Below are 12,791 nucleotides of genomic sequence, written 5' to 3' on the forward strand. Positions count from 1 at the left end.
CTGGTCTCTCTCCACTTCCTACTACATCTTATCACATCTCTGGATCCTCTTTGAATCAAATTTTTCCTTCTTCTAGGTCTACCTCGGATGTCTCTATTCACCCTGTTTATTACTCTGATCATCATTTGCTCTTCTGCTCCATTTACCCTCCAGTTCTTGACACTTGCTTACCCCCTTCTGTTCCAACCCCTTCTTTTTTCCATAGGGCTCTCCGTCACCTGGAGCATCACTGGCATAGATCCCAATGCCTTTCTCATCTATTGGCTCCCCGTCTTTCTGATCATTCCCTTCTCTCCACACTTTCTGCATCCGGCTTTGCCAATTTCTTCACTTCTAAAGTGAATTCTCGCCATTCAGCCATTTCTCTTGCTTCTCCTCCTTCCTGCCTTGTTTCGTCTTGAACTGCGATTATTTCTTTACTTATTTCTAATTCAGATACCTCTTTACTGGATCTCCCAGGCTCATCCTACTGCTTCCCCCAAAGATCCTGTTCACTCCACTCGTATTTCTAAAATCTATCCCTCTCACAATTCTTATATGACTAGCCTTATTATCTCTCTTATCACTTCCACTTTCCCTCTTCTATTTAAACATGCCATCATTCTTCCTAGAGTGCGCACCTCACCCCCTCTTTTTTCTAAATATCGATTTGGGAGTCCCGGGCTCCAGAGGTGCAGCACCGGGGTGACCCATGCCCCACTTAGGAGAGCTATAATGCTGGTTTTCCCCCCTTGCCCCCCATTGTGAGATTTATATTGTGCAATTGGAGGGGAGTTAGTTCCTGGCTACCAGCATTGACTACAGCTACCAGAATTCCCTGAGGCCAAAATTGGTACTAATCAGCAACACCTGAACAGACTGCCTCCCTGAAGATCGCAAGAGGCATGAAAGCGCTTGGAGGAGAAGAGCAACTGAACTGCAGAAGGTACACAAAGCTAGGAACTAGTGTGCGTGTCTCACCACCATTTTTCCAAAGATCATTCTTCCTGTCCTGAAAAAATCCTCCTTGGATACTGCCATTCCTTCTAACTGTCATCCTATTTCTCACCTTCCTTACCTTTCTAAATTGTTGTAGCGTCTCATTTACTCCCAGCTTTCTTCTTTTTTCACTCTAAAAATTGTTTCCAGTCTGGTTTTCGAACCCTTCAATCCACAGAAACTGCTCTCTTTTCCGTCTGTGACCCTCTTCTTTTTGCTCGCTGTGTTAAACTGTCTTTTATTCTTATACTTTTGGACTTATCCGCCGCTTTTGATACAGTGGATCACACACTACTTATTCAATACTTTCCTCTTTTGGGTTTTCTAGTTCTGCAATCACATGGTTTCAATTTTATCTATCTAATCGCACTTACTCAGTATCTTAGGACAGAGTTTGCTCTGATCCCCTTCCTCTTTCCCACGGTGTTCCTAAATTGTCTATTCTTGGTCCATTTATTTTCTCTCTTTATGCCTCCCCCTTGATCTCTTCTTTTGGGTTGTCTCATTTTTATACTGACGACAGCCTGCTTTTTCTATATTTTTCTTCTTCTACACCTACTACACACATGAATCTCTTTGCCCGTCTCTCTGCTATCAAAATCTGGATGTCCGACCGCTATCTTGTCCTCAATCCTCCCAAGACTGAAGTTCTTTTTTCCTGCAAATACTATTCCTCTGCCCGTTTCTTCTCCCTTTGTCCCATTTTCCCCTTCTCATCTGGCTTTTACCCTTACAGTCCGCAATCTTGGCTTCCTTCTTGACACTAATCTCTCCTTCGCTCATCACATCTCGAGGACATCCCGTTTCTGTAGTTTTCATCTTTTTAATATTCAGAAAGATAGACCTTTTGACTGCCACTAAGCTTCTAAACGCTTTTGTAATCTTCTCTCGGCTGTTCTGTACTCCTCTTTGGTCTCCCCGTCTCTCGTTTAGCCCCTCTTAAATCTGTTTTTATTCCTCTATTTGTCTTCTGTATTCTTTATCTATTTGTGACTCCATCTCTGCCTCTTTGGCCTCTCTTCGATTGGCCAACCTTTCCACTCAACTTAAATTCAATTGTATCTGTATAGTATTCAAATCCCTCTATGGACGTGCTCACATTTACCTCACCTCTCCCATTTCCTTTTATTTTCCTTCTCATACCCTTCGCTCTCAAACCCACTTTCTTTTAACTGTGCCCCACCCTCCATGTGCTTCTTCACGCTTCCGTTCTCTTTGCTGTCTCCTCACTACTGGAATGCTCTCCCTCTCTCTCTGCAGTCTATTCACTCCTATTAGACCTTCCATGCTTGTCAGGTCCAGTCTTGAATCTTCCTTCAGGAGTGATGCAGGCCCACCAGACCCCCTAAGTATGCATGACCAACAGTCTCCTAGTAGATATAACTACCAAGCTGGCAAACCCAAGTGGAAAGGGGAATGGAGAAAACAAAAAAAAATGCTGATCTTCACTGCCACTCAATGACGCCCTCTGGAACTGGATTGGAAGATGATGCCTCTGTGTCTGTGAAAATCTAAACACAATAATACATAGATTATAATTAGCTCTGCCCTTACTTACAATGTTGCTTATAATTAGGATTTGCCACCCTCTTCCTTAATACCTGCTGCCTATGCTGGAGTGCTGATAGGCTTCAAATAAGTTGCAAAAGAGTTGTCAAAAAGTCTCTAGTAAATTTGTCTATTTCTTTCACTAAATACTCCCTTCAAGAACTCTTGGTTCTGCCTTACATCACTGCTGCCTTACTCTTTCTCATTTCTATTTAAAAGTACTGTATTTTCCTTCGGCTGCTTGCATTAAAATTACTTCTGAAAATATTTCTTGTATTGACTTTCTTTTCTTCCTTTTATTTCTTTTGTTCAAATAAACCTCTGAAAGTTATTACTGTTCAATCAAACTAATTCTCAAAGTTCGCAGGAAAACTACTGAACTGCATGCACTGTTAATTAAAAAATAACATGTTGACTTTTTCTAGCAAAAATGTGCACTCATAACTGAACTGCTTAACTTAGCGTTGTCTTAATAGTTCTGGTTGCCTCAATACGAATCTGCTGATGAATCTGCTGATGAATATTAGCTTGAATCTCCTCAGGAAGACTCGACACGCTGCGCATTCTCCACTAGATGACAATGCGAAATCTCTTCAGAAAAACAACGCGTATGACGTGTATGCGGGTCCTTTACTCGAATGTTCACTGAACGGCGTATGCGCGCGACGAAGAGATTAATTTTTTCCTAAGAGTTAGTGTAAAACTAAATCACATTTAGTCGATCGAAATAATCTGCGTGCCTGTTAATTATTATTCACTCATGCGCTCGCGCACCCGTTATAGCTTAACACACGTCGCTTGCACAGCTGATTCAAAGCTCTCTTACACGCACATACTTGTCGGTAATATGCTGCTTTCACAGAACTTATCACTCTTACTGAGTCTTTAAATGAAAATCTTTCCATGTGCTTGAACTTTTTAAACAATTATTTTCTCTCAAGTCATTGAACTATATTACACTTGCTACTAAATATCTTTTCAAGATAGACTTAGCTTGCTTCATCTGTATATTTTCCTGCTTCAATAAAAGGCTCTAGCTTCTCAGGAATTTTCTGTAAACATTCTTTTCCTTGAATTTTCACAGCAACTTGCATTTACTTGGATTCTTATTAACTGTATTAACAGAGCTATGAAAACTGCAACCTTCCTCTTGGGAAAATGAAATGAAAGGCAGTTTAGAACTCCTGTTAGAATTCCAAACTACCTCACCATTCCTCTTCTCCAATCACTGTTGCTGAATGAAAACTCCATCTTGCTTTGGGGAAACAAATGCTTCCTGCAGGTTTTCATTAAGGAAAGTTTACATACTCTCATTCCAATCCAAAACATAACCCAAACATCATCCTACTAACACCTTCACTAAAAGTATTTAAATGGTGAACCTAAAAATGAATATCTACATGAATCTTTTTAGTGAGTGTTTTCTGAAAGTATGTGTTTTTTTAACTCTAGAAACGTAGAATGGAATGTTTTTGTAAGTATGTGGTTTTGTAACTCAAACTATACCATGGAATCCTGACAATGCTGCTCTGAAAACGTTCTTACTTCAATTGTAATTGTATTTCAGTTCCATTGTAAGTTATATTTTTTTATTGTATAATCCTTTTCATTGGAATTGTACTGTATATAGTGCCTTGCTGTAAGGCGCTATATAAATAACAAGTACGAGGAATGTGTATTTGCACCCTTTTTATTTAATTTGTATATTTCTGACCTTTCTTTTGCTTATTTGCACACGTACCCCTCTACCCAGAGATTGGGGACTTTAGAAGTAGGGTGGCTAGCCTGCACGGACTATCTTCTCCTTATGGATGCAACGACAATCGGTTTGCTGCATAGGCTTGGGATAACATTGCGTTATCTAACTGAAAACAGATTGATCATTAATCCCAATAAATCAAGCATAATCCCAATAAATCAAGCATTCTGACAGCTCACTTAAATTTAAGAGCTTCACAGGTTTCTTCGATTATTTATCTGGGTTGTTTGCTCCTAAAAATCACCAGCGCATGGTTAAAAGTCAATTAGACATGAAGGTGAAAGCCTATACTTATAAATGAGACCCACACACAGGAAGTTGTGTTTTTACTCGTTATTGCTAGTTATTTGTTTTTTTTAAAGCGAGGGTGACGCCTTTAATATTGTATAGCTGCGAATGCCTCAGCGGATCAAGAAAAGGCTTAAGGTGAAGGAAGGGATTATGTGGCGCAGGGTCCTAAACCTTCTTTAACACATCCCATAGAAGCCATTGGTGGTCTTATTACAAATGGAATAAACTTTGCCTGTACTTTACATTTTTGAATAAAGATGGTGAGGATATTCTTGTTAAGCTGAGGCAGTCATCATTGGTAATAATAAATCCTTGACTGAGTGTGAACAATTGTGTGGTCTGGGGAAGTAGTTCTGCCCAGTATAAAATCCGGACTAAATAGGCTGGACCGAAGCGAAGCCCTAGTGCATTTAAAAGAATTAACCATTTAAAGAGTATGTATCTAGCATGGCCATGGCCATATTACCAACTTTTCCATAACCTTATATTGTTAGATCTCCCTCCAGTATCTCGGGACAAACTACTGGGACTCGGAATGAATTGTTGCCCAACTCTGGAGGTGCTGGGCCTAAGTATCCGACTCAAGGATTACACATGTTTATGTAAATCCAATTTTGAGTCCTTGTGCTAGTGTTAAACCGTGTTGCCCTACTGCTAATAAGGTTGCTTTATTTTAGTTCACCCTGCTTCAGCAGTTAAAGGAAATGCATGGTTCACACTAATTATTACTGTGCACATTTCCTGTTCTGTGGCTATTCTGGATTATTTAGCAGAGGTCTGGTTGCATTCAGGAGATCTTGCATTTTTATCTAAAAATCCTTTAAGAATTGCAGAATAATACGAGAATTGTATGGACTGTCTTACTGATGAATTGTTTAGATTTAACATTTTTGAATAACGTATTGTTTTCTCTCAGAATATTGGTTATAAATCGGATTTGTAAATTCTATTGAAATGGTTGTTTTTAGGGAAGATTGTGATTCATTTATTTTGAAATTTGTTTGAATGTATTGATGACTGTTCTCTCCTGATGTTTAATGGGTATTGTATATGTATATGTGCTTGTTAAGGTTTGTCTTTGTCCTGTGAAAGGTTTCTGTAATGTAACCATATCACAGTTTTAATAAACTAAACAAATTAATACAAAATGGCAGAGAGCAGGACTTGGCACCTCAATGACGATCAAAATGTTACACTGGGCTGCCAATGCAGTAAAATGGTTTGCGCCAAAACGAACGTCCAGCTGCCAACAGCCTTCTCCCTAAAACCAATTTAGGGTGATAAGACCTATCCTGGTGCACAAAATGGGAGGCCAAGGAAGCACCTATGGGACTGGGAGCAATATGGGAGACTTCAGTAGAAGTTCTTCTGGCCACCAGAAATAGGTTGGAGATAAAACAATAAAGGGCAAAACATTTGAGAGGTCCGAAATAGTGGCAGCAGAATCACCAAAACGGTGTCCGTTAAGACTCTCAAACAAAATTTGAAACACTGCAATGCTACCCTCATAGATCTAACCTTTTCAGTCAAATGGACAGACTTATTATCAAAGTCAGCTTTTTGTGATAACTGGTCTTGATGGGGTTGAAAAGGAGTGTGTGAGCCCCGCCACGGAAAACAAACATGGGACAAATACCATGTACTATGGAATTTCTTCCACTCAGGAGGGTTCACAACCACATTTTAGCTCACTGCACCCTTCACAGAGGAAACAACCATTTGCATATCTATCTTTGTCCCACCCACAAAGACAGTCCAGCACCAAAATGCTAGGCAATCCTCCTCTGAACAAGAGTACCATCAGCAACCCAGATGGGTCTTGTTGGGGAGCTGCAGACAAATTGATGCAGAAGCAACTTTGAATTTGGGAGGTTGTGCTTGGTTTTTCTGGGCTTGTTAATGGTAGCGGGTGTGAGGAGAGTGGGTTTTGGGAACAGGGATTCTGCTTTAGTGTGGGTGAGGACAAGAGTCTAAGGCTGGCATTGTGCAGGTGCAGCGAGTCTAGATCTAAATGCCTAGAGGGTGAGACCAAAGGAAAGGATCAGGCAAGGGTAACCAATCCTTGAATGCCTCCTGTTATCCTCCCCTGGGCCCCTGTGAAGTGTCCTGCCCGCGGCTGCACACCTCATTAAGGGTCTATGCAGATATAACCACATCACCCTAGCCCTCATCCACTTTCACTGGCTCCCACTGCACACATGAATCACCTTCAAGTCTTGCTGCATCATCTAAAAGGCAGTCACACTAAAGTTACCCAGTTCCCTCGCAGAGAAACTTAGCATCTCCGGTGACAGCACACAACCAGAAGCCAGGACACATGCAGACTTGAAATCCGCCGCTGCAGAAAGGAAAGGACCAGAACACAAGCCTTCTCTGTCTACGCCGCAAGACTATGGAACCTCCTCCCAGTTAGCATCATACTCGCCCCCACGCTCCTATGAAACAGAAAATAACTCCAGACCCACCTCTGCAAGGAGTCTCTCCTCAAAACCTAAGCCATCAGGTTGCAACCCTGCACCACCTGATCGCTAGATGCCGTCCGGCCCTCTCCTACCCGCCACTCTGTACAGCTGTACCCCTCCTCTGTATCCTACCCCCGCTGTATATCGGTTCTGTTACCTCTGAAAAGTGCTCCGTTATGCATCTGTACTGTTGAATACCTCTGTAAAAGCGCTCCATTGCGTCTCAAATGTAGGGGGTCTGCGCTCAAATATATTGAGAACAACAATAATAATAATAGCGATTTTTGATTATTACAAGTATTTCAAATAACGTTTTTGTATATCTGGCATACATTTTTCAATTTGTGGATGTAAATCTATTAAGTGTAAACAAATTTTGTCTTGCTAAAGGCTTACCTGTAGGGAGGGCTAGTGTCAAACGACAGGGAGGCCAGCGGGCTTTCAGATGTAGCATTATGGTCAGCATCGTCACTATATTCAGGCAAACTTAAAACCACAGAATTCTGTGAGGGAGAAAAAAAAATGTTTCTTGTGTCTTGTGTAACAAATGGCCCAAATGTCCTACAGTATACCAGGCAAGGCAATGCTCTCTAAATCCATAAACATTTTTTAATCGCTTTCAATGCAAGTTTAGAGAAGGCTTGAAAAATATATTTGTACGATTGTATTAAAAAGCAAATAAAACAAATATCAAAATTTGAAATTTTCAGTAGACCATCAGTGACCATTTTTCTTCATTAAGCAGTAATCCTAGAAAGTTTAAAACCAAACCACTTGGTTCAGTTAGGCCCTCAAATAATCTTGTGCCCTTCCGGGTCTTCAATTTAGGATCTTCTTTGCAGTCACGGTCACAACCAAAAATATCCATTTATTGGAGCTAGCGGGGGCGCAGAGTGTGGTGGAATTGTGGTCTGAAAATACTTTGGGGTATTTTGCAATGAGGAATTAAACTACCAGAACAGATGAAAATGGACAACTGCGTTTGCAGGCCCTGGAACCAGGGACTATGGGGTAACTTGGCAGACCTCCAAAAAGTAAGTTGCAACAGGGAGGTTTACCAGCAAGTGTTCTATGCAGTAGTGATAGAGTCCAACAATCCTCTTCCCTGCGGAATCAGCCAAGATACTTTCTCATAATAGTTTGATACAGCAAACCATGGACCTTCATATTAACAACATTCATAAATGTCCTACTTGTTAGAATAGTAATAACAGTGTTTTTAGAAAATAGGCACTGTCCTCAACCTACTTTTCAGATCAGAAAGGTATGTTAAAAAAAAAAAAAAAAGCATTGCATGATAGCCATGGATGCTAGCAAGGCCAGATTTCGGCTGATGAAAAACAATAAGTGCTTCTTCTTGGATGATGGAGGAATCAGAGATGCTCCCAAGTGTCCTCAAGTTATATTTAGCAGTTTCGGAATTGCCTCGCTTTAACAAATGTCATTTTCTGCATGCCACTTTCCATGTGTCACGAGTGGTGTGCCGGGGAAGTTAGCAGTGCACTGTGACAGGAAGCTCGGCATGTAGGGTGCGGTGGGGAACAGCACATGTAGGAATGGCATTAAAAGATGCAGAGAATGGTGGTGGGGTGGGAGATTGAGAGGGTGTTGAAGGAACGCCCACAAATACTTGGAAGCCGTGGCATAAAAGCAGTGCTTTGTGGGCAGACACGGTGTTCCCTGCATGACAGTTAAGAGGTGGAGCATGGTGGTTACGGCATAGGTCCAGTCCAAAAAGAGCCATGGGAAAACCAGACGTGCTAAAAGGAGCAGCTAAAGAAATAAACATGAAACGATCGGCAGCTCAGGATATTTTTATCATGCTGTGGACCTGGTGCACTTTGGATTACCTCAGGTAATGTGGGAAAGAAGTACTTTGTTTTTTCCATCCACAAGCGTTTTGACAAGCATTGTACATGCAACCTGTGCATGTTCAAAATGTGATCAAACAGTGGAAGCAGGGGGGCTCACTCACCCCACACCGACAATTTAATTTTACGAGAAAACACTGACAGGGTCCATAGATTGGCTGGGCCCATTTACTTCCATCATTTGTTCCATTGCAGAGGGTCAAGGGTCGCAGGTGCAGAGGTCATTTTCATGATCAGGCCCAGCTAAGCAGTGATTGTGAACTCTGATTAGGCAGTCCCGAATGTGGACCAGCTAGACAAACCGGCACTCTGAGATGCAGACAACCATTAATCCCACGACAACAGGAGAGCCCAAGACACTTTGCAAGTGGGCAGCAGCAAAGATCACTGCACACAGCTGGTGATAGGTGGTTCATGTTGAGAGCACAAACAACTTGCTCCTGGAAAGCCCCTCTTCGAGTTGGAGATCAGTAAATGCAGGATTGTCGTCCTTGGGCCAGAAGCTAGAAACTTGGAATGGCGACCTGTGCACAGCAGACACCGTAGACGTTGGTCAGCCCACAGAAAGATCCCTTGACGTTTCCGAAGACTCCAGGCGGCAGGATCGGCATGCAGAAGTCAGGACTGATTTGTGTCTCACTAGCACAAGGGTTGAAGCACGTCCGAGGGTTGAGGAGATCAGTCCAGCCGAGCAGGCCTTTACTGGGACTTGGCTGAAGGCAATGCTAGAACTCTTAAATGGCTGTCCACAGTCTTCAGCTTGCTGCAACTCTTCTTAGTAGTTTTGGCTTTAACGACTATTTGAGGAATGGCGGTAGGAGTCAGTTTTATCCTAGCTTTAAGCTACGACCACCACAGCCCTAGAACAGGAAGGATCTGCACTATTCAAACTGTCAAGGGTGGTTCAAACACGACAGCATCTTGGCCCCTATCTGACCAGCAAACGGTATTCCTCTGGTCTGCGTGTGGGTTGGGCGCAGCCAGTCTCAGCCCCCACATCCAGCCATATGCACACAATACCTCTGCCTAGGAAAGCGCTTTCCTTTTATGGTACCCCCTAACTTGAAAAGGCAGGAAAAAGGGCAAATGACCAGATGGCAAAAGGAGAGGGCGAAAAACGTGTGGCACTGGCCATTTTGCGTACATTGTGATCAAAAAGGCATTATGTGGTAAAAGCAAAAGTGCATGCATGAAAACAAGAAACATGGTAGAAAAATATCCGCTGCAGCCAGTCAATCAAGGGCAGTTACTAAAAGGGGAGAAAAAGGTGTACCCCTGTCACTTTCCTTCAATGTGTGCAGCCAACAACAACAATTATGTGAAGGAGGACAGGCTCCGCCTACACTGTTAGCCTTTGGGATATACCAGTGCCCCTTAAACAGATGAGCTAAGCAAGGAAACCAAACAAAACAAAAAGGCTTAACTTGCCTTTAAAAGTCAGGACAAGAATCGAAATGAAAGCAAAACCTTGCAAGGGTTCAATTGATGTCAATGCAAGGAAAGCAGCTAAAGCGAAAATCTTTAACATACATCAAATTATCAAATTAACATCCAAACGTTTGAACACGATTATAGATTTATATTGGGGAGCCTGCAAGCTTGATTGCATACTGGTAGTGAAAGCATATTTGAACCATGACCTTGAATCCTAAAAGCTAGGTTCAGTCTCCCAAGTGATCAGACAGCAAGTAGTTTCCATTGATAAGCCAGTTGTTGTCATGCGCCCGGCCGCATGGAGGTTGTGGCGGCAGTTTCGATGGAGTGGCCATTAGATTGACACACGTTTTTCCTTGACCTTGCATAGGTGGCGGTCTAGTCTTTTTCACGTTTCTACGTGGTGACGTCGCTCGTAGCGGGAAGGTATTACTTCCGGGTCTCCCCGGCTGCCGGCGCGTTGCAACGTCTGAGCTGCCGCTTTGCTTTCCTTGTTGCTTTACGCTAGTGATTTCTTCTAACGGTTCTGTTTCTCTTTCTTCCCCTATTGGGGTTCCTTTTGTTTTTCTCCCTGTCTCGCTTGCTCCGGCCAAGCGACGTGGTTCCTTTCACGCTGCTCTCTGTGGACCCTTTCTCTACGTCTGCTTCCCATCCAGGCTCCCTCTCGCTCAAACCAATTCCCTTCCTTTCTTTTCTTCTCCTGGGCCCGTCCGAGTCCTCCAATTTCCGGTGCTCTGATCTATCGGGGTATACTCAGTGACCGGTCCGAACTGCTTCAGGACTTCAGAACTTCAGACTCTACAGAGGCGACTTCCAGCACGACAACATCAGTGAAGGTTTTTTTTTCGCCATTGGCTTTTTTCCCTGTTCGCCCGCCTTCGGTGACAGGGCCGCAGTGGCCACAGCCCACCGGTGGCCGCTGTGGCTTCACACCGCGGAAGTGATTCTTCTTCGAGTCTCTATCAAAACCGAGAAGCCCCCAGATACACCATGGATTCCAGTTCAACAGGTGAAGAGTCGGAGGAGGGAGGTGGGACGGACGGCTCCGACACTTATTGTGACAGATGTGGCAATTTGCAATGCCCAACTATGGCTACCCCAGAACAGATCCAAGAACTGTCGGGGCTATACAGAAACTTTCACAAGAGGTACAAATCTTGAAAGTGGAAAACCAGACACTACAGCAAGTCTCCCAAGAAGTCCAGACATTAAAGGCTGAAAATGTTGTCCTCAAACAATTTATGGCCGCAAGAGAGAACCCGCCGAGTCCGGAATTGCCATCCTCCAACAAGGTGAAAGCATTTCTCGACTCTTGACAGCTATACTTCATGTACAGACCTATCCTTTTTGCAACTAGTAAAGCCAGGGTAGGTTTTATGGTCTCGAATATGGTGGGCAATGCTTTTTCTTGGGTCACTCCACTAGTGATAGGAGAGGATCCTGCCCTCCAAGAATACGCAGAGTTTTGCACCTTAATCAAACAGACCTTTGAACGTCCTGAAACCACGATCTTTTGGACGCTCATCAGGGCTCCATGGATGTGTTGGAACAAGGTACTTACCTGTAACTGTTGTTCTCCAGCATGGGTCTGGCATGGATTCACATGCTCATGAATATTCCCCGTCGTCAGGCCGAGAATCCTCGGTAAAGAATAAATCAGTATCAGTTTCGTTTCCGATCTGTCTTTCTCAGTAGTAACCAATCACTGGTCTCTGGGTCATACTGCCCCCAGCCAATGACTGCCCTCTCCCTAAGCCCCGCCTCTGGCAGCCATCCTCAGATTTGGTAGAACGTGAAGTGGCAGTATGACCAAGTGAAGAGCCGCAGAGGGGTAGGAGGGAGGGTTCGCATGTGAATCCATGCCAGACCCATGCTGGAGAACAACAGTTACAGGTAAGTAACTTGTTCCTTCTCCAGCATGGGGTCTGGCATGGATTCACATGCTCATGAATATAAGAATACATAGCAGTACACACATGCACAACCACGGGAGGTGGCAAAGGCTCAACATTAAGCATTACATCAAAACTCATTAAGCATTTCTTACCGCCTCACCAGGCTCACCTTAGGCAAACAGGTTGCGCAGCACTGCTTGGCCAACCGTGGACTCCTCCCTGGAATCCCAGTCGACGCAGTAGAATCTCGTGAAGGTGTGCGTTGACCTCCACATAGCAGCCCTGCAGATGTCCAGCAGGGGCACACCAGACAAGAACGCTGTGGTAGCAACGATAGCTCTGGTCGAATGGGCTCTCGGACGGCCGGGTAACAGTCGGTTTGCCAACCGATGACAGTGCATGATGCAGCCGGAGAGCCATCTGGAAATAGAAGACTTCGAGAGAGCCTTCCCTTGATTCACAGGTCCAAAGTTCACAAACAGCTGTGATGTCCTCTGAAAACTCTTTGTTCGGTCCACGTAGAACTACAGCGCTGTAGCTACATCCAGCAAGT

General features: G+C 43.6%; 1 protein-coding gene across 6 annotated transcripts in view; it reads right to left on the reverse strand.

The window, feature by feature from the left end:
• LOC138582468 (anillin-like) overlaps window positions 1-12,791 on the reverse strand; it is a 717,297-nt gene that overhangs the window by 420,092 nt on the left and 284,414 nt on the right. For all 6 annotated transcript variants that reach the window (XM_069653796.1, XM_069653830.1, XM_069653821.1 and 3 more), the window contains one exon: window positions 7,435-7,541. In XM_069653796.1, coding sequence (XP_069509897.1) covers window positions 7,435-7,541 — 107 coding nt within the window. The remainder of the gene's footprint in view (window positions 1-7,434; window positions 7,542-12,791) is intronic.

The sequence above is a fragment of the Ambystoma mexicanum genome, chromosome 1p, assembly GCF_040938575.1.
Source record: "Ambystoma mexicanum isolate Mex_15411 chromosome 1p, UKY_AmexF1_1, whole genome shotgun sequence".
Taxonomy (NCBI): domain Eukaryota; kingdom Metazoa; phylum Chordata; class Amphibia; order Caudata; family Ambystomatidae; genus Ambystoma; species Ambystoma mexicanum.